This window comes from Globicephala melas, chromosome 8 (assembly GCF_963455315.2).
Source record: "Globicephala melas chromosome 8, mGloMel1.2, whole genome shotgun sequence".
NCBI lineage: Eukaryota > Metazoa > Chordata > Mammalia > Artiodactyla > Delphinidae > Globicephala > Globicephala melas.
In genome coordinates this window covers 217,617-239,360 of record NC_083321.1, presented here as the reverse complement: position 1 = coordinate 239,360, position 21,744 = coordinate 217,617, and the positions used below count along the sequence as shown (strand labels likewise).

At 56.3% G+C, this 21,744-nt stretch overlaps 1 protein-coding gene across 11 annotated transcripts in view; it reads right to left on the bottom strand.

Annotated features, from left to right (window-relative positions):
• Nucleotides 1-20,671, bottom strand: part of PTDSS2 (phosphatidylserine synthase 2) — a 33,673-nt gene extending 13,002 nt beyond the window's left edge. For 4 of the 11 annotated variants that reach the window (XR_009564694.1, XR_009564693.1, XM_030850881.2 and 1 more), the window contains exons 1-4: nt 20,345-20,567; nt 13,032-13,133; nt 5,749-5,831; nt 1,450-1,517 (exon numbers count right to left, since the gene is read on the bottom strand). Coding sequence is in view for 2 of the 11 variants with exons in the window: in XM_030850881.2 (XP_030706741.1) it covers nt 1,450-1,517; nt 5,749-5,831; nt 13,032-13,133; nt 20,345-20,526 (435 nt within the window). In the remaining 9 variants the exon portion in view is untranslated. The other 7 variants (XM_060302673.2, XM_060302675.1, XM_060302674.1 and 4 more) reach the window with 7 other exon arrangements.
• Between the last annotated feature and the right edge of the window lie 1,073 nt (nt 20,672-21,744).

The following is a 21,744-nucleotide window of genomic DNA, read 5'->3' as shown; positions in this document are numbered from 1 at the left end:
AAATCTTAATAAATTGGTGTTGGACAAAGAAGTCTTAGATATGACATCAAAAACACAAAAAGAAGAGACATAAGGACCACCACTGCTAAGGAACGAAGGCCCAGCACATCCAGCAAAGGACCTTGTAACCAGCACTAAATAAAAAGCTGTCATAACTCAACACTACAAAAACAAACCACCCGATTTTTAAAAAGGGCAAAAAATAAACACTTCACCGAGGAGGATGTTTGTTTCATGGCTCATATATGCAGGAGAGGTTGGTCAACATCGTCAGCCACTCCAGAAATGCAATGAAATCCATGAGACACCGGCTAAAATACAAGACCCTGGTGATGGCAAGTACTGCCAAGGATGAGAGAGGGTGCTGGCGCGACACAGCTGCCCTGGGCGTGAGACACCTAACCTATGACGCAGGAGTCCCTCCAGAGTGTTCACCCTCAAGAAATGAAAGCTCAGGTCCACACAAGAGCCTGTACCTGAGGCTCAGAGCAGCTCCACGCACATCTGCCCCAAACCAGACACAACCCCAGTGAATGGACAGATGGCGGTCCCTCCACCAGGAACCCCATCCACGATAAAGAGGACCGGCTGTAGGTGCGCACGGCTTGGTTGAGTTTCAGAGGCAGTGAAGGCCACGCTCTGCACAACTCCACTCACACGAGACTTTCCAAGAGACAAATGGCGGTGACTCAGGGACAGATGGTGGCTGCGAGGCCAGTGCGAGGCCAGGGCCACGGAGGTGGCACCCGAGGGGGGCTGGGGCTCTGTGCCTAACTGTGGTGTCCACACAAACACAAACAGGTGTTACAGCTCCCAGCCCTGCACGCCTACCCGAAATGCAAACCTTCCCACGCGACGCTCAATCACTCAGCTATCGCTGACTGTTTTGAGATGTGAATACTGAAGACCACCCTCAAAGGCGAGCTCCATAAGTCCAGCAGAACAGGAGTATCAGTCAGACAGATGTTAGCGGCAACAAATCCTGAGCCAAGATTTACTGAGGAGCTAAGTTTCCAACCTCCACCCCAACCCCCTTGCAGAACGTGTGACAGAGGGAGAAAAGCACACGAAGCCACAGCCGGTCACCCGCAAAACCAGAAGCGAGGCCCATGGCGACTGGGCCTGGGCCCACTGCCCACTCAGAGCGCCTGTGCTGCGGGGTCAGGGGCGCCCCCTGCGAGGGGCTCAGCCCCGCTCAGATCTGGAGCGCCCGCCAGGCGTCCACGTCTGAACCCATCGTCCCCCGGCCACGCGGCAGCTGCGCCCAGAGGTCCAGGCCCGCTGAGAACGGAGACCCTGCCGCAGGCGATGGCTGGCGCCTTCCCACCCTACAGCCCCTGCCCCCTTCGGGTGGGGTCCAGCCTCCTACCAGAGCCCTGGGGGCTGATACGCAGAGCGTTCTGTGCCACCTCCACTTTCACAGTTCACCCAACCAAGAGACCCGCTTACCTGGAAGAGTATAAAGATGAGCACCAGCTCGTAGACCACACTGACGCAGAGCCAAAACCTCCAGTAGGCTGTACAGACACGGAGAACACAGCGGCATCAGGGGGCGCCGCCCTGCGGCCCGCGGCCCCGCCCCACACAGCTCCCGCGCGCGGCCTCTGCTCGGGGCCCTCAGGTCCCTGGGAGAGACTTCAGAAGCAAGCTCTAACTCAGGGCTGAGCACAGTTTCTCTCTGACTGTTCTTCCTTCCTTCCCTTCCATTCCCATCCCTAATCTTTCCCGCAGCACAGAAGGCCCGCAAACCACCAGATTCGAGCAGTGACAGCAAACATCCTTGTCTTGTGTTTCCTAGGTATGCTTCTAACCTCCATCAAGTAAGTTTGCAGGGTTTTGGTGGATACCTTTCGTCACGTTAAGAGAGCCTTTTAATTCCAGTATGTTGTGTTTCTATCAGGAATGCGTACAAAACTTTATTCTTCTGCATTTACGAGGATCCATTTTTTTCTTTAGTGTTAATGTGATGAATGAAATTAACGCATTTCCCAACATTAAACCATCTCTGAATTCCTGGGATGCCAATTTGTTTTAGGAAACTGTCTTAAGTTTCAATCAACACTTCTGTCCCTCCGGTGACTACACTTGGCGGTTCTATATTACATACTTTAAAGTTGCTGAGAGAGTTGATCTTAGATGTTCTCACCACACACACACACACACACACACACACACACAAAAGTTGAGATTACATGAGATGACAGAGGGGTTAACTAACCATACTGGAGTATGCGATACACATGTATCAAATCATCCCACGGTACACCTTAAACTTACGTTACGTGTCAATCCTATCTCAATAAAGGTGGAAAAAAGAACGAACATGTCCCTCAGAACCCCTCTCACTGGCCGGGACTCCTCTCTCTCACCATCTGCTTTCCATACTCTCAAGTCCCTGGGGGATGAGATAACAGGAAGGGGAAGGTCTAGAACTGTCCTAAAAGCCAACAGTAACTTCTATCTTCCAAGAATCTTCAGAATCCTGTTTAATTAATGCCTAAGGGCACTTCCCTGGTGGCGCAGTGGTAAAGAATCTGCCTGCCGATGCAGGGGACATGGGTTGGATCCCTGGTCCGGGAAGATCCCACATGCCGCAGAGCAACTAAGCCCGTGCGCCACAACTACTGAGGCTGCGCTCTAGAGCCTGCGAGCCACAACTACTGAAGCCCACCTGCCCCAGAGCCCACGTGCCACAAATACCGAGGCCACGTGCTGCAACTACTGAAGCCCGCGGACCACAACTACTGAAGCCTGTGCGCCTAGAGCCCGTGCTCCGCAACGAGAAGCCCGCGTGCCGCAACGAAGAGTAGCCCCCGCTCGCCGCAACTAGAGAAAGCCCGTGCGCAGCAACAAAGACCCAACGCAGCTAAAAAACAAATAAATAAATAATAAAATAAATAATAAGATATCTGCTTACCCTATGCTTATGTCTGTAAAGAAAAAATAAACCACCAGCCTACTTTTAAAAGCTAATTCACCTTGAATTAAAAAAACAAGCCGTGCTCACAAACTGGAGACACACGGCTTGGCCACGGCTCTTCCACAGCTATTCCAGGATCTGTGACAGCACCACGTGCTCTCCCGCCCCCGCTTCAGTGCGGACCCAGGGTACAGGCAGCCGGGCAGGTGAGTGGCAGGGGTGCGGGGCCTGTTGTGCCAGAAGAGGGTGAGAACTGCACACACGCCAGGCTCCGGGGCCAGCCCGGCACCCTCAGGCCTTGGGCCTAACCCGCTTGCCGGGGGAAAAACCGCCCCGGAGACTGACGAGAATCCAGCCTCGCACGGGCAGGAAATACAAACGTGGCTGAGTTCTTGGGAAGGTGGGCTAACGTGTTCCGAGACAACGGACGTAAACAGCCGAGGTGACAGGCTTATTCTTCGTGCCCTTGAAGACAGGAAAAACCTAGAAAATTCTCCCTGGTTCAAGGCTGCAGCAGCAGGTCGAGGGCTGTGGAGCAGGGACTTGGGGCGGCCGAGTGTGGCTGCCCAGCTGCGGGGACGGCCGCCTCCTCCCATGAAGGCTGCGCTGTCCCTGCCCCAGCCACCCCCACTCTGCTCAGACTCCCCACCACTAGAACCCCGCAGAGCCCACCAGGACCCAGGCCTGCCGCCCCCAAGTGGCCAGCGGGTCCTCGCCCCTCCCCACGGCCAGGGTCCCCACACCCTGCTGCAGCTACGGCTCTCCGCCAGCCACCCCGGAGGCTCCTGAGCACGGGCTGCCCTGCTCCCAGACCCGCACTCGTATCTTCTTCCCGAGCAGCAGCTCCGGCCACCTCAGCAGCACCTGCAACGTCCTCGTCTACTCCAGCTTCTGCAGGGAGCCGCTCACGAGGGCAAGGGGGCCTCTTTAGTGGCAGCCCCAGCTGGAGCTGCAGCCAACTCGTTTGCAAATAAAGCAACGCCCCACACAGGTCGGCTGTCTGCTCCCCCTGTGGCTACCTGAGCCGGGCCCAGAGGAGGGCGGGAGGCACGCAGAGACCCCAGGGCGCCTCCTTTGTGGAGTCCGTTCCTGCCAGTGTGCACACGTAACCTGATTTGAGAGGCTGAGGACCTCCTGCCAACTACCAGGTGAACAAGCCACCTGGACGGTGCTCTGGGGCAGGTCCCCCCGTGAACTAAGCCGAGACTGGCAGAGAAACAGGGTGTGCGCACAGCAACCAAACTCAGGAAAGGCAGAGCCACGCTCAGAACGTCAGCTCGGAAACTGCGGCACTGCCCGCTCCAGAGGGGCAGCCGGCCTGACACTCACACCGCTCAGAGCCGCACGTGGAGCTTTCCTGAAGCTGAAGCCCCGGGATGACGCGGGCAGGGCCCTGTCTGTCCTGCTCGCGGCTCGTCCAGGGCCGGGTGCCCACGAGAACTTCGCTGCGCCCCCACCCACCGACAGCCTCTGGGGAGCTTCCGGCAGCTCCTGTTCTCCCTTCCAAGTCTGTCGGACGAGCACTGAACACACCTGGTTTCTCACTGTGACTCTGGTGGTTCTGACACTTCAGCTCACTTTTCCGTTGCTCTGGTTAAGAGTCCACGCCCTTCTGAGGCAAGATTGGACGGGCCCACACCAGTGGAGACGGTGGAGAAGGTCCTGCAGCCCCTCCCCAACCCCCAGTGGGGGCCGTGCCCTTCGGCTCAGGAAGCTCACGCTGCCCCGGGGGCAGGGACCATACAGGCTTCACCCAGCACCAACGTCCCCACCAGGCATTGAGGGGGCAGAGCCCCCGGGGGCCTCGCTCACAACCCCTGGCTCGCTGGCCCCTGAAGAGATACGCCCCTTCTAGGGGGCAACTGGGTAGCACCCATCAGGAGCCCCAAATGCTCATGCCCTTCATCTGCTACGCCCCCTGGACCTTTGGTCCCATGGATAATCAGGTACACAAAAGTGTACATGTGGAAATTCACTACAGCCTGGTGTTTTGCCACGAAATTGGAAACCCCCAAGTATACGATCATACAGGACTGGTTAAGTCAACGGTAGGACATTCAAATGATGATAAACAAGGAGCCATCAAAAGTCCAGTTCTCAAATGAAAAATTAACAAGGGTATGCATGCGTTAAGCCTGAGGTGAATACTGCATGATACAAAAGCGCACATACAGTATGATGCCAACTTCTTGTTCTTACACCTGTGTACGTATACACGCATACACACTCATTAAATCTTAACGGTGGTTATTTTCCTTATTTTAAATATTTAAAAATACTTTATTTTCCAAATTTTCTATGATAAATACACACCCTTAATAAGATAGAAACTCGTTACTAAATTGAGACCCTTCAGGAAAACTCACCACCCCTGCCCCAGAGCCGGCCCCTCGGGGAGGCTGGAGCCCGGACAGGCTGGAGCCCCTCCAGCTGTGAGGGGATGTCCCAGGGGTTGCCAGAAGGCCCCACGACTCCGGGGTGGGTGGGGTGGCTGCGGATGGCGCCCTGTGAGCCTCCCAACAGCGGGGGGGCACAACCACCAGCTCGAGGCCACACCAAGAGCACTGGACTGCCCCGGGCGCCTCCGCCTGCAGGGAGACCCCTCTGACTAGCACAGAGAGGGCAGGGACAGGGGAGGAGCGGGGGCGGGGGCGGGTCCCCGGGGGCTAGCGCCCAAAGAGGAGGGGCTTCGAGGTGGCGGTGAAGCCGGCCGGCCGGGAGGGGCCCCAGGGGGGACGGGACACTCACACGCAGCAGCACAGACACAGAGTGACCCTCAGAACAGCACGGCCACACGGGCACACACGGAGAAAGAAATGGCAAGTTACCTGGATGAGGTCTGGAAAATGGCCCGTCTTTAGCTTGTGTGACTCCAAAACATAAGAAAACCAAAATACTGGCCACAATACCTCTGCAAATAAAGAACAAAGAGCCCTCAGCGTGCGGAAGCGCCGAGCTCCGGGTCGGCTCCTCCCCGGCGGGAGGCGGGAGGGACCCCCGGGCGCCCACCACGGGGACGGCCCCTGACCCCCGGTTAGGGCAGAGCAGAGGCTCGGCCGCAGAGAGGCTGGCGGCCCAGCACTGCTGCCCTGGCCCCAGAGGCAGCACCAACCCGGGGAGAAGGCCCTGCCGCTGGGCTGTGTCACGTGTACCGTCAAGAGCCACGTCACTAAGACGTGTGGCACATTAAAAACACACAAACAAAAAGCCCCTAAAATTCCATACAGGATGATTCAGAGCTCACTAAAGCCCTAAGATGGAAAGGTATTATTAGGATCAAATGGTTTCCCACTCCAACAAGGCTGGGGCCCCGCTAGTAGCTCTTTCGTCCTGTGTATCCAGTCCCAGCAGGAACCCACCAGGAAACAGAGTGAAAGCCACGCAGACACACACGGCACCCCTGCCCATGACAGAGGAGCAAGGCGGGCCCAGCTCACCCCGCCCATGGGGGACTGTCACGCCACAAGGGTTCACAGTCTTGCGTTCGCAGGCCTGGGTGACTGCACATGAAGCTGCCGTGCACGGACGCACTTCTCACGGGACGCCTGAGGCCGCCGTCCCCAGAAGCAGGTCTGAGGATGCAAAGCCCTGTCCCTGGCACTCAGCGGTGGGGTGGGGTGCAGGTGAGGCTGCCCTGGGGGCAACGGTCACCCTTCCAGGGTCTGGTGAAAGGGCCGCTAGACACCCTCCTGCCCCAAAGGGAATGATGTAGGAAAATCTGTCACCCAGAAGGACTTTTAGAGGAAAGCAAATAAATTACACTTTAAAATAATCTTTTAATTTTAGAACAGAAAAGTTACAAAGACAGTACAGAATTTCCCACACTCCGTGAGCGTGGGACAGCTGTCACAGTCAGTGAACCAAGACTGATCCAGTAACTGAAGTCCACAGTTTTTTCTTTCAGATTTCTTTACTTTCTACCTAAAGTCCTTTTCCTATTCCAGGACCCCATCCAGGGCTCCACATGACAGTCCTCAAGTCTCCTTAGGCTCCTCTGGCCTGTGGCAGGTTCTCAGACTGGCCCTGTTCTGATGACCTGGACAGTTTTGAGGAACACCGGCCAGGTATTTTGTGGAATGCCCCTTAATGAAGGCTGTCTTTTTTATTAGATCAGGGCTGTTTATGATTAGATCAGGGCTGTAGGATTTTTGGAAGTGAGATCACAGATGTTAAGGACCATCTTCACATCATATCAAGGGTACACACCATCAACACGATTCTGATTGTTGGTGCCGACCCTGACCCCCAGGCAGAGGTGTGTCTGTCGGGTCCCCTCCACACCTCACCTTCGGGAGGGAGCCCCCCCCCCCCACACAGCTGGCAGGGAGCAGCTCCGCAACCTGATGGGAAACCTTCTGTGCAGGAGGTTTGTCTCTGCTCCCCGATTCACTAATGTGTTCGGTCATTTCTTACATCAGCCCAGAGTTGTGGGTGCCTACGTTACACGCTGGGTTATAATTCAATACTTGATTGATATCGGTGCTCACACTGTTCCAGCTTTGGCCACAAGGAGCTTTCATTCGGCTCCTGTACTGCTTTGACATGCCCCATCTTTGTGGAGGTTTGTATTCTTGTTTCTGAGCACCTCCCTCCTTTCTGGTGCTAGAAGACGCTCCAGGCCCATCTTGGGGGTTCCCTGTCGCAGCCCTGGAATCGGCCATTTGTCCAGGGAGCCTGGTTCCTTTGCTGGAGAACGAATGCTCTTAGGAACCAAGATCTGGGGCCCATGTACTCCTTGCCTCTGGGCCCTCTCGGCTGACAGAGCAACAAAATACGTGTGTGCCAACCTTGCATACACACATGTTACAAATATTCCTGTGTGTAACCACCTGTCTCTACATTAAACGAACGTGAGTTCTCACTGACGTCTCCAACCAGCATCTGTTATCCAAGATCATTCTCCCCTTGGTCGCCTGTAACCTCCCACTCCTCCCGGGTGAGAATCCCGGCCCCCACCATCCGTGTACTTTCCTGTTCAATCCCAGCGCACGTGTACAGCAGGGACACGGCTGTTGACTCATGCCCCACGGGAAACAACTTCACCACGAGAGCCCAGTGCTGTGTGCACGTCCCTTGCCTTCAGGCCTACAGACCCCACTCGTTTCCAAAGTGACTCAGGTCAGCACCTTTTGTAGGTTCTCCTGTCACAGTCTGCATTCCTTCCTGGGGTCCTCCACCTCTTAAACGACTTTTTTTTTTTTTTTTTAATTTATTTATTTTTGGCTGCGTTGGGTCTTCGTTGCTGCACGAACGCTTTCTCTAGTTGCGGCGAGTGGGGGCTACTCTTCATTGTGGTGCGTGGGCTTCTCATTGCAGTGGCTTCTCTTGCTGCAGGGCACGAGTTCTAGGCGCGCGGGCTTCAGTAGTTGTGGCTCGCGGGCTCTAGAGCGCAGGCTCAGAAGTTGTGGCGCACGGGCTTAGTTGCTCCGTGGCATGTGGGATCTTCCCGGACCAGGGCTCAAACCCGTGTCCCCTGCATTGGCAGAAGGATTCTTAACCACTGCACCACCAGGGAAGCCCCTAAATGATTTTTAAAATTTGCATACTTAGGTTTACTCTTTGTGTTGTTCAGTCCTATGGGTTTTGACAAACACACAGCGTCCTGCATTCACCATTACAATATCAACAGAACAGTTTCAAGAGCCTAAAAAAATCTCACACTCCATCCATTCATTCTCCCCCTGCCCCGGAAACCACTGATCGATCTTCTTACCATCACACAGTTTTTGCCTTTTCCCGAATGTCACAGCGTTGGACTCATACAGTATGTAGCCTTTTCAGGCTGGCTTCTTTCCCTCAACAATATGCATTTAAGCTTCGTCTCTGTCTCCATGGCTTGATAGCTCTTTTCTGTTTATTACTTAATGATATTCCATTGCATGAAGGTACCAGTTTGTTTACCCATTCACCCACTAAGGACATTTCGGTGGCTTCCGAGTTTTGGTGATTGTGAACAAAGCCGCTACAAACGTCCCTGTTTGCGTGTGGACTTAAGTTTTCAGCTCCTCTGGGTAAATACCAAGGCACACAGCTGCTGGATTCTGTTTAGTTCTCTGAGGGAGTCTCCAACCGTCTTCCAAAGCGGCTGCCCCATTCATGTTCCTGCCGGTGATGGATGAGAGTTCCTGTTGCTCAGTCCTCGCCAGCGCCCGCTGTTGCCGTGTTTTCAATCCTGGCCACTCGAGCAGGTGTGTAGTGGCGTCTCCAAGCTGATGCATGGCGCTGAGCGCGTCCTTTCACGCACTTGTGTCCTCTTTGGTGTCCGTCCAGACCTTCTGCCCGGCTTGGAACTGTGCTGCTGGTTTTCCTCCCGCTGAGCTTCAAGAGCTCTCTGCACAGTGAACACAATACTTCATCGGACGCGTATTTGGCAAACATTTCCCACCAGCCTGTGGCTTGTCTTTTCTTTGTCATGTTTTGCAGAGCCGAAGTTTTTAATTTTAATCAAGTCCGACTTATCAGTTTTTTCTTCTATGCATCATGCTTTTGGTGTTCTATCTAAAAAGTCATTGGGACTTCCCTGGCGGTCCAGTGGTTAGGTCTACTGGTTAAGACTCCACACTTCCACTGCAGGGAGCGCGGGTTTGATCCCTGGTCAGGGAACTAAGATCCCACATGCGTCACGGCGAGGCCAAAAAAAAAAAAAGGCATCATCAAACTCAAGGTCACCAGATTTTCTCCCACGTTTTCTTCAAGTTTTATAGTTTTCTATTTTCTATTTAGGTCTATAATCCATTTCGAATTCATTATTGTGAAAAGTGTAAGGTCTGTATCTAGATTATTTTGTTGAAAATTCTCCTTTCTCCGCTGACTTGCCTTTGCTCCTCTTTGCATGGGGCTACTTCTGGGCTCTCTGCTTGTCCAGCCTCTGCCAGCACCACTGTCCTGACCACCACTGCACAGCTTTACGGCCAGGCCTCTGCCTCTGTGCTTCAGTACTGTGAATGCATTATATTTCTACACATTACAAATATGCAAAATATTTTATATTGTACATGTATTGATTTATTTACACATGCACATGTGTATATATATGTAAACATCCCAATGTCACCAACAGACAATGGATCAAGGAACTGTGGCGTGTCCACACGGTGGACCACCCCTTGGCAATGGACCAGGATGACTGCTGACAGACACGGCAACGTGGGTGTCACAAAACCATCATGCCGAGTGGGAGGGGCCAGACACAAGGGCGCATGCTGGATGACACTGTACAACAGGCAAGAAGGGCCTGTGGGGACAGATCGGTGGTAGCCTGTGGCCAGCAGGGCAGACTAACCGCGGCCCTCAGAGGAAACTCAGCGCGTACCTCCACCTAGTTGTGGCACGTAGATAAGCCATACGTTTTAATTACGTGCATGTTATATTAAATGACACAACAATAAAGTTGGCCTAGGAAGAAAAATCTACTCCCTTAAAGTGACAGAACTTGTTAGATCCACAATGACACACAAGGTGAAATTGAAAGCTTAAGGGAAACGAACCAATTTCCTAGATTTTTAACAACGTAAATATTAAATTAAAAAAAAAGCCGTAACCTTTGGGAAGTATTTTACATATACAAAACCTTCCCCTGAGAGCATCAAAAGCTCTGACCTAATAAAAATCAGCAGCCCAGCGGCCTCCCGAGACCGGGGGGACCTCATCACAGCCCAGGCAGATGTGCTGACGCGGGGGGCAGGCTGTGGGCCACTCTGGGGTCCACGGGGGTGAGAGTGGACTCAGCAGAAATGAACCCACACGCGTATGTGACTGTCCCTGGAAGAAGCCGCAGAGCCTCAGACAGGTGAGGGCGGGGCTCCAGGCTCCTAGAAGTAGGCTCCAGGCACCGCCAGCAGCCGTACAGGGCCAGGCAGCAGCTCCTCCGTGCCCCTGCCTTCCCCCGGCCCCGCCTTCAATGAAATCACACAGGGGACCCCAGGGAGGGGACTCAGGTGGACCCCTTGGTGGCACCTTCTGGGCTCACTGTGCCAACCTTGCTCGGGCAGAAACAGCTCAGGAGAAAGGCCAGTGCAGGAAGAAGAGGTGGGGAAGCACCCACCCGGCTCCACAGCTGCTGTCCCGGACGAGGCCAACAAGCCCCCTCGACGTTGGGGGTCTGAGTCCCTGGGCCCCTGGGTGCAGGGCAGGGCCCAGGGCAGCAAGGCTTTGTGACTCGCCTGGGCCCCTGCCTCGGGAGGCATCCCGGGACACGCTGCTGGGCCCACTCTTGCTGGGGTGGGGGGGCCCGCTCGTCCTTGTGACTGGTCTTGCCCTGTGACGTCCCAACTGCTCATCTCTAGCCCAACTTCACAGCCACGTGAGGACACCTCTTCAGTGTGACCAAGCTCTACCTTTTTGATCCTCCCTGCCTGGCTGTGCCCAGCAGACGCTGCAAACCCTCCATAACCACGTGCTGGCAAACAAATGCACAGGAAAGGCCAGGTTCCAGCTGGAAACCTCCTTGAGGCAGACGTGGGGCTCCGTCTCCAGGTCCACAGGCCCAGCGTCCCCCTCAGAGACCCACCCAGAGGGGCCCAAAGAGCAGCCCAGCTCCCTCCTCTGCTCTGGGCTCCACGACCCCTGCTGCCAGGCCTGCGCCTTACAGGGGAGGGTAACACACACCTCCTGGTGTCCTGGACCCAGGCGTCTACACCACAGTCCAGGCGGAGGGTTGGACCCCAAGGGTGAAGGTGTACGAGCCCAGCCCACCACCCAAAGCTGACCAATGGTCTCCTGCCACCTCTGGGCTCCGGATGCCGCCCTCCACCTCTGTCCCTGCCTGGCCTCCTCTAGCTGTCCCACCACAGCAGGTGGAGCCTGGGCCCCAGGATCAGAACAGCAACAGGGGCTTCATGGCACCAGAGAGGGAGAGGTGAGTCCGTCCAGCGTAGGAAGTGCACAGAAACGAGTTCTGAGACCAGCTAGTCTTCCCCACGCACTTCTGAGACTGCCTCCAGAATCCATGGGATTCAGGCAAAGGACACAAACCTACCAGCTGGTCTATTTCTGGAGATAATGCTGGAAAGACAGTCTACCCGCTTCCTGCCCTGGAGGAGATGGACCACCAGACTCCTAAAGCCAGTTTAAAAGTTTCAAAAAGTCTTCTAGTCAACAGAGTGTAGAAGAATGGTGCTTGCTGGTGGGCACCACCCCTGGCCTCACAGAAAGCCCAGCCACTCAAATTCACGGTCACTGTGAGATTGTGATTTAGAGCAAGAGATGCGTATTTGGTCTTCATCTGTTTCAGGCCAGAGCTCCTAAAACCCCTGGTACTGCCCAAGTGCTGAGGGCTACAAAGGTGTCTTCTGTTATGTTAACGAGGTGACTTTTGGACCCCACCTCCGGATGGGAGCTGGTTGCCAGGGGGCCAAGCAGACGACTGGAGGGCTGGTCTGGAACTCTCCGTCCTACCCCCAGACCCCTGGGAAGGGGTGAAGATTAAGTCAATCGCCAGTGGCCAGTGATTTAATCAATCACGCCATGTGAGGAGGGCCTCCCTAAACCCCAGCAGCACGGGGGTTCAGAGCCCCCAGGCTGGTGACCGCGTGGACGCTCTGCGTCCCATCCCCACACCTTGCCCTACGCATCTCTCCCATCTAGCTGTTCCTCCATCTTTCTATGAAAAAACCTTTGATAATAAATAAGTAAAATGCTTCTCTGAGTTCTTTGAGCCGCCCTAGCAAATTAATTGCACCCAAGGAGGAGGCGGTGGGAACCTATGGTTTACAGCCCGTCAGGTGACGACCGCTCTTGCGACTGGGGTCTAAGTGGGGAGGGGGATGAAGTCTGGCCGGACCGAGCCCGGGACCGTGGGGCCTGGCACTGCCTGGGATGGTGTCAGAACTGAGCTGACCTGCGGCACACTCAGGGGGGGCCTGGGGTACTGAGGGTGGGATGTGTGGGGAAGCCGCCCCATCGGAACTGACCTGAACCCCTTCAGACCCCTCCCTGGAGCCGCCACAGCACCTTCTGGTTTCTCGCGCGCAAATGCAGCATGAGCAGGGGGTCCCACGGGAGCCGTGCTGTCGATCCCAGGGATGGGGACGCGCAGAAGAGGGGCTGAAAGTGCACACAGCACTCAGAGACCCCGCCAGCCGCGTGGAGCGAGGCTGGGCCGGGCCGGTACCTCTTGGTGTTGTAGGCCGTGTCCCGCGGTGTCTCCTCCAGCAGTGTCACGTAGCCCAGCACGCAGGTGAGGATGAAGAGCACGCTCAGGGTGTGGGCCCGCCTGCAACGCAAACAGCCCGCGTCGGTGCACGGAAAGCACGCGTGGGACCGCGGCGCCACGGGCCGCCAGAGGAGCGAGCTCGGCCCTCGACCTCCAGCTCAAAATCCCCCGAGCGCCAGCTACGGCTGCGTGACTCCCAGACGGTGCTGTGCCGGCGCGGCGGCCCGTTCGGGCGGAGAGAGTGGACGGCGCGTTGGCTCGAGGCGTCCCGGGCAGGTGGCTCTGCTTCAGAGGGACCAGGCGGCCGTAAGTGGGCTCCGGGCACCGAGCAAGATCGCCCCGAGACCAACCTCGTGACTCATGAAGTGACCACGGCTGAGAGATTCGCCGGGATGACAGCGGAGCACTGGCGGCAGAGAGAGGCCCCAGGGCCGGAGCAAGAAGGGCGCGGGCCGGCCACGGCCGCCGGCCCAGAAGACCGGGCAGAGAGATGGCTGCCCGGTGGGGTTGAGACATGGGCTCCCCGCTTCCGCCTGCCCACCCTGGCTGGGCCTCCAGAGCCCCGATGTGGGAAAGGGGCGGCGCTCGGCAGGCAGCGGGAGGCCTCTCCTGGAACCAGGGCCCACGACAAGTCCAGCACCAGACCGCACGCCGCCCAGTCACATACCCGCCCGGGCCCCTCTGCGCTGAACAACTGCCTGCAGAGGGGCAAGAGGCCCAGCTTCCGCGTCCGTGGAGAGACGATGCAGCCCTGCGTTTCTAAACGAGGGCACCTCCAGCCTTGAAGGGCACCCTGAAGACGAGTGAACAAACACACGAAAAGCATCGAGCCCAGTACTGGCCTCCTGTCAAAACTCCGTGAAACACGCAGTGAAGAAACGAAAAAGCCAGCTACCAGCCAGGAGAAAACACTGATGACACGTACACCCGACAAAGGCCTTTGTACCCAGAACACACAGAGAGCTCTTACAGCTCAACGATAAAGACGATCTCCCGAAACAGGAACGAAAGGCTGAACACACACGTCAAAGAAAAAGATCAACAAATGGCCAATATCACACGAAAAGATGTGCAGCATCCCTGGTCGTCGCGGGAGCAGACACGCAGCATGGCCGTCAGCAGCGCCTGCCCCGGGACGGGATCACGGACGGCACGAGTGCCTTCGAGGAAGGGTCCTCGCGAGGACGCGGCGCCACCAACACACACGTTCCAGGTGGGGCTGCAAAAGGGCGCAGCCGCTTGAAAAAGCTTCCCAGTTTCTCACAAAGTTAAACAGAGTCTATCACCCAAGCCAGCCGTTCCTTGCAAGTGTTTACTTGTGAAAAACGAAAGCATGTGTCCATTCAAAGACTTGTACGTGGACGTTAACCCCATGCTGACAGCCAGGCATGAAAGCAACCTGCTGTCTGTTTCCACCGACAAGACTCACAAGAGGTGGCGATACAGCATGGATGGCAGATTGGCGGGGGAGGTGCTAGGGCAGCAGCTTCCAAGATGGTGGAATGTCCTGCATCCCTACCCCGGTGGTGGGCACCATGTGTAAGGCGCTGGAGTGTGGATATGGACCCTCAAGTGGGTGTGTGTCATGGAAAGCAATCGTACCTTGATTCAAGTAATTTTCTAAAAAGCAAGAGTGGGGCTGCATGAGATTAGACTGGCACTAGAGACCTGGACCATAGCTAGAGCCCATCCCGACGTCCGGCAGACCAGCCCTCTTCTCCATCCCGATTATTCTTGCATATTTACTCTCCCATCTTAACTGTGACATCAGTCTGACAGCTGCCACAAATAATTCTAGTAGGATTCTAATTGGAACTGCACTGAATTTTTTTTTTTTTTTTTGCGGTACGCGGGCCTCTCACTGTTGTGGCCTCTCCCGCTGCGGAGCACAGGCTCCGGACACGCAGGCTCAGCGGCCATGGCTCACGGGCCCAGCCTCTCCGCGGCACATGGGATCCTCCCAGACCGGGGCACGAACCCGCGTCCCCTGCATCGGCAGGCGGACTCTCAACCACTGCGCCACCAGGGAAGCCCTGAACTGAATTTATAAATTAGCCCTGGAAGAACCGATGAGTCACAACTAGATGAGAGTTCCCCATCCACAAAACAATGAGTATCTCTCCATCTATTCAGGTGTTACGCCCTTCACTTAAATTTTATTTTCTTTGTGAAAACAAAAACAGTCATGTTCAGATAAGTTAGCTGCAAGTAAAGAAAGCAGAGAGCACATTCTTTTGCCATATTTCACAATACTGGCATTTAAAACTATTAGAAGTGGAAAAAACTCCTATTTTAACTATTTTCATAAAATTCAATGTTAACATATTCACATTTGAGTCCTAGGCCATGAGGGAACTTCAGGAAAATCTCAGCCTTTCAGCTGAACTCTGTATAATAAACATTTCAGTGCCCGAGAGATCTGTGGAATAATTACAGCACACAGACTACAGTATAAGATCCTACCTTAGACCTTCACTCCTAAGGTTCTCTGGATGTGGTGACCTAGAAACTGATCCTCTGCTGGACATTAGCCAACACCTACACACAGAGGGACTCAGCTGCCTCTCCTGGGTCTAGGACATGGCCCACCCTTCCCACCCCAGAGGGGACATCAGATTTTAGCAGGGAGAACAAGAGTCACTGAGAACCCACCAGGGACCGAGGGCATCTGGATTATGAGGGTGACAACGGTAAGTCACGGGCCTCTCTGTCACCTTGGCCCCTGAGGCTGGTCAGAGCTATAAACGGCAATGTCAGGGTCACGCAGCTCGGTGGTGAGGGTCTGGGGTCTGAGCCCTGCTCAGGATGCCTCTAGCACACCTGTATCACCTCATAAACCCTCGCCGTGAGGTGATGAGACCCAGGGCCAGTGGGCCTAAGTGACACAGACACTAAGCGGCGCAGAGCAGCTACCAGGTGCCAACAAACCCCAATCCTGTCTCCCTGAGCTGTCGTTCCAACACAGCAAGACACACAGAGGGCTGGGTATGGAGTCAACGAAGCGGGCTGGGGTGGGGTGCAGAATTAGGGAGGGCCTCACGCAGGACACCTGGGGACGCAGGTCCAGGCCAGCAACGCGAGAGCAAAGGGCTGAGGGGCCACCATGGCTGGAGGAGGGGGTCCCGCCCTGGGAGGCCCGGACTCACGTCGGTGGGGCAAGAGCCGCTGCAGAGCCCAGAGCAGACGGGGCTGCCTCGCGACCCTCCAGGGCGGGCAGGAGATGCTGGGAGTGGCTGGTCTGGATCTGCCCAGAAGGTACAGCTGACGTGCTGGACGGGACGTGGAGCCCAAGCTGGCCGAGCGTGACTGAGCAGAACCGCTCAGGGCCGGCGGGGTTCAGCTCCAGGCCTGTGTAGACGTGCCTGGCGGGCCGTGGGCGGAGCCACGGGACAGCACCCTTGGCAGGCAGGCCGGCAGGCAGGCCCAGTCCCCTGAGCTCCAGAATGCCCACTGCCTGCCCCAAGAGGCAGAGTCACGCCTACCCTGGTGAGCATTTCCAGAGGAAAAAAGCAAAAAACAGGCATAAAGTCAGAAATCAGGATGTGAGAATTGGTCCCAAAGGCCCCTGCTTTCAGCCGCCACAGCACAGACTCCTCACCAGGCTTCTCTTCAGCTCAAACACCAAGTCTGAGCTCCGATTTCGCCTCAGAAACCACGGAGGCCAGAGGAAGTGGGACAAAATTTGTAAAGCAGCGAAAGAAAAGAAATGCTAAACCAGGATCCCATGTACAGCAAAAACACCCTTGAGAAACGAAGGTGAACTAAACATTCATGGATGGAGGAAGAAGTAGAGAATCCGGTGCCGGCAGACCTGCTCTAAAAGAATCACTCACTCCAGGAAGGTCTCCAGGCAGAAGGGAAGTGAGACTAGAAGGAAACTAGGTGGCCAGGAAGGAAGACGGAGCCGCTGAGATGGGAAGGCTGGGCAGATCAGGTACTGTCCTCACGAACACTGTGTGACGGGGACCACCAGAGCCCAAGGGGAGAGGCCAGACGGACTGAGATGGACCTGATGTGGCAAAGCGACGATGCTGGGCTGGAAAAGCTCTGCATGTTCACTGTGGCCACAGAGATGTGATAAAAACAACAGGTCGGTGGCGCAGGACAGCAGGGAAGATCCCACGTCCCTCTCGGAGGCCAGAGCTGGGCAACGACCTCTTGCTCCTAGCTCCCGGTGCCCAGGAAGACGAATGCACCGTTTGCTTGAGTGACTAACAGATGACGTGGGGATCCAGGCACAGGGAGAGATGGGTCGTAAATCCTGTGACTCCAGCCACTGGGCCAGGGTGAGGGCATGAAGACAGCAGGCTCCCTGCCACGGCGAGCGGAAAATACCCAGTTGTCAGCCCCTGTCTAGAGGTGACCATACTCATAGGCCGAGTGGGCAGGGAGGCAGCCTGCCAAACCAATCAGAGAAGGTACAAAGATGTGGCTGCGAGACTGAGTGCACAGCGGCGGCTTGGCCAGGTCACGTCAAGACCAGAAGGCCTGTCCCAGGCCTGCGAGAGGCACCTGGGGCCACCGACCCTCCTGGCCTGCTGACCAGCAGGACCAAAAAGGCACCAGCTGGCAAGTCATGCTGCCCTGATGTGGGCGAAGCTGGCAAACCCCAACACACACTGACTGAGGTACGTGGGGCGTCTAAGATCTACCCCGCAGATCCTCACAGCTACTGTGAGACGTGTTGCTGACAGCAGAGCCCGCGCTCACCGAACGCTCAATGCTGTAAGATGTGAGCATGCAGTGAGCATTTCCAAAATGTCACAGCCATCCATCTTGCCCCTGACTCGAAGCGTGGTGACCCAACGGCGATTCACCTATCTTCCACCTATAGGTGGCTACGTCCAGAGGCACCCGTCGGGGCACTGGGTCTCCGAGAGCGTCCAGACAATTTTCAGACAAATTGAGCTGCCGCATCTTTGCACTGTGTCTGCTGTCCTGAACGTTTCCACCAGGTGTTCCCCGATAAAGACAACCACGACTGGCAGAAGAGGTGGTGTCTGTGCCACCGCAGACCCCAGCGGTCCTCTTGCCCCTTCCCCGAGGTCCAGTTTGGGGCAGCCCAGCCTTGGGCTCCACAGCTGAATCCTAATTCCATACTCTGTGGCTGACAAATAATGACAAAGAAACTCACAATCCTCATACATGGCCCCCAAGAAGCCCAAGCTCCTTTTGGAAACGAAAACTGTAAAAACAAGGTTTTGAACATGCAAGAGTTCTTTCAAATAATTTTGGAACATACAGTCGTTTCCACAAATACATACTTTTTAGTCTTTAGGTTAATTTTTTGGTAACGTCCATTAATAAAACTCCCTAAAACTCAAAATAAAGAGTTCTTAAAATCCCAGCACAGCAAGTCAATGATGAGAGACTCAGAAAAAGGTAAGTGGCTGGGCCCTACAAGTAAAAATAAGTCATTCTCGCCAGGTGAGCATCTGGTTACCTGCCTTGAGGAAACGTGAAGCTTCTTCCCCTGCACAGGTGAGGGCAGAGGCCCGGGACGCGGCAACAACCACACACGCCAGCAGCCCACACACCTGCGGTGCAGAGGCTGCAGACACCCGCCCAGGAGGCCGGTACCCGGAACTGGCAGCCCCGCGGCACGCCCTCCTGGCTCCATCAGGCCTCCCCACAAGTGAGCGCAGCTACGGCAGGCCTTTCTGTGTCCCCGTGGGCAGGGACCCGCGGGCCGCTGCTCTGTGCTTCTAAAGAAACCCGCACGTGCCCTCGTTACCCTCTGGCTTCTGTGAGCACCGCTCAGCACCCCCTTGGCCAACATGCTGAGCCTTCTGAGGCTCCAGTCTTGTGCCAGAACCTAAGTTTCTTGTTTAGTTCTCTGTTGTATCCCCTAGAACAGCAACTGGCACCCCCAAAATATGCACTGAATGAATGGGAAAGGAAAGCAAGCCTGGGCACCACTCCAGAACCTCAGTCTCCCTCCTGTGGTCACCAGCCGGGCTGTCGGAGGACAGTGCCCTCTGTCCTGAAGTCTGAAGGGGCCCTGTCCCCAGAGCAGGAGACGCCTGGTCCACTCACATAATGTCTCTAGCTCTGGGGCCACACCCCCGCCGAGGAGGGCACCCCACCCCTCTCCCCCTCCCCCTGGCTCCAGGCCACTGGAGCACAGTATCTTCCCAGAGCAGGGCTGGGTGGCCACCCCCAGCAGCTGCCCACACCCACAGGGAAGATCCCGACCTCGCTAGATGCAGGGATGCCTCCCCCACCACATCCGCTTCCCTGTCTCTCCCGAGTCAGATACAAGCAAGACACCAGTGGCCCCACGTGCACCTCCCCTGAGGTTTCCAGCTGTGTGGCACCTCGCCGACTGTCCAGTGGCTCCATCAGGCTCTCCTCCTTTCCTGATCGCATTTTCTCTGCGGTCCCAGGCTCCCTCTCTGAGGAGCTGCTTCCACATGGCATCCTTGCTGCCTACACGTCTGTCTCTCCCATGAGCTCTCTTGGCACCAAAGCCACAAATGTCCCCAGGGCCTACCACGGGATACAACTTTAGGTGGCCGTGAACTGAACAGCATGGAACGGCCACAGCCCTCCTCTCAAGAAGCACACTTTCTAACGTATGGGGTTTGTGCCTCTAAGAAGCAAGGAAAGAGAAGCTCAGACTGGCGAAGGGTAGTCCAAGGTCACTGAGCCACCAGGTGCACGAGCCACACCTGGGACCTGTTGGTCCAAGACTGCTTTCCTGGACCCTCAAACGCAGAAGTGCCCAACTCGGCCTAAAGCAACATCATGAACCCTTCCAACTCTGCTCCTGGCGGCCCCTCCCTCCCTGACCCCCGCGAAGGTAGACTAGAGGGCAGCCTGATCCCGAGGCTTGGCCGGGACCGAAATGCACAGGGGTCAAAGGGCTGGCCTGGCGAGGAGCCACTAAAGAGAGGAAGAGCCTTCCTCTACACTCGTTCGCTCAGCTCCTGGCGCGGAGTAAGGTGTCCATATTACCGCCACGTGCCGGGGAAGGAGACGATCATTTCACACGGCATCAGCACCGTCAGCGAAAGGGATCACGACGGAGGGCAGAGGGGGACTGCGGACAGGGAGGGCAGGAAAAGCCTTTCTGAGGTGACTTCGGAGCCAAGTCCTCCCAGGATAGGGGGCAGGGGGCAGAGATGAGGGGCTGGACCACCGGGGAGGCCGGGTCGGGGCTGCAGCAGCAAGGGGCCGGTCCCGAGGTCCTGCGGGCACCCCCAACCCGCACGACGTGGCCACGCCCCTCGCGACCCCAGCCGGCACTGAAGCGAACCACCGTCCCTCACCAGAAGAAGGTGTTGGTGCCGTCGTCGTAGACCTCTGACTCGGTGCTGCGGCGGCCAGCGGCCGGCCCGCTCGCTCGGCCCGCGGCCGCGCCGTCCAGCGGCTCCTCCAGCGAGGCCTTGCCCACGGGCACAGGGGACCCCGGCCGCGGCCCCTCGGCACCCTTGCGCTCACCCCTCCGCATGACGCCCCGACCCCAGCAGCTCTGCCCCGCGCCTTGACCCCACGCACCAGAGTCACCGCGAGACCGCGCGAAGAGCGCCGGGAAAGGGTCGCGGCGCTCGCTCCGCAGGGTCTCCAGAGAGCAGAGGCGGGGGGGCGGCAAGAAAAGGGCGGGCGGTGCATTGTGGGACCTGTAGTCCGAGCGCCTGGGCGCGAGGCATGCTGGGATTCGTAGTCCCCAATGTCGTGCGTTAGAGGCAGTGCTTGCTGGGAGGGATGCCGCCTGGTTGCTAGGTAACCAGCGCGGCAAAGTTGCGGGAAGAGCGAGGTCTCCCTATACCGCTGGGGCGCCCGGGCTGCCCCAGACCCTCCTCGCCCGCGGTCTTCCCCGAGCTCCGCCCAGACCCTCCTCCCCAGGCGGCCTGCCCCGCCGGCGCGCCACCAGCACTCCCCCTTTCTCAACACCCTGGGCCCAGGCTTGTTCTCCCCAGTCTCCATTCGGAGCTCCAGACTCCAGCCTGTAGAGTCCTCTTCATGGCCGGAGAGTAGTTCTTAAGAAAGTAGTAGACATGCTGATCTTGGTTGACTCAAATTATTAATGTAGACAGAGCCCCCTGTAAAAACACTTAGCTCTGACCCATTTGAAAAAGTCCGGCAGGACTTGCCTGGTGGCACAGTGGTTAAGAATCCGCCTGCCAATGCAGGGGACACGGGTTCAAGCCCTGGTCTGGGAAGATCCCACATGCCGCAGAGCAACTAAGCCCATGTGCCACAACTACTGAGGCTGCGCTCTAAAGTCCGCGAGCTACAACTACTGAAGCCCGCACGCCTAGAACTTGTGCTCCGCAACGAGAAGCCACCACGAGGAGAATCCTGCTCACCGCAATTAAGAGTAGCCACCACTTGCCGCTACTAGAGAAAGCCTGCGCGCAGCAACGAAGACCCAACGCAGCCAAAAATAAAAAATAAATAAAATAAAATTTAAAAAGTTCGGCAGCTGCTCAAAGGGTGAAACAGAGAGTTACCATGTGACCCAGCAATTCGTATATACTCAAGAAATGAAAACATATGTCCATGCAGAACTGTACATGGATATTGTCACCTTCAATAATAACATAGCCAGTTTCACCAGCAAAGGCAGGCTTATTCGGGAATAGCAGAGGAATTGCAGCTCAGTATCTCTGACCCCTGGTGGAGCACTGGCAAAGCCAGAGAACGAGGAGGGGGAACGTGCTATTAT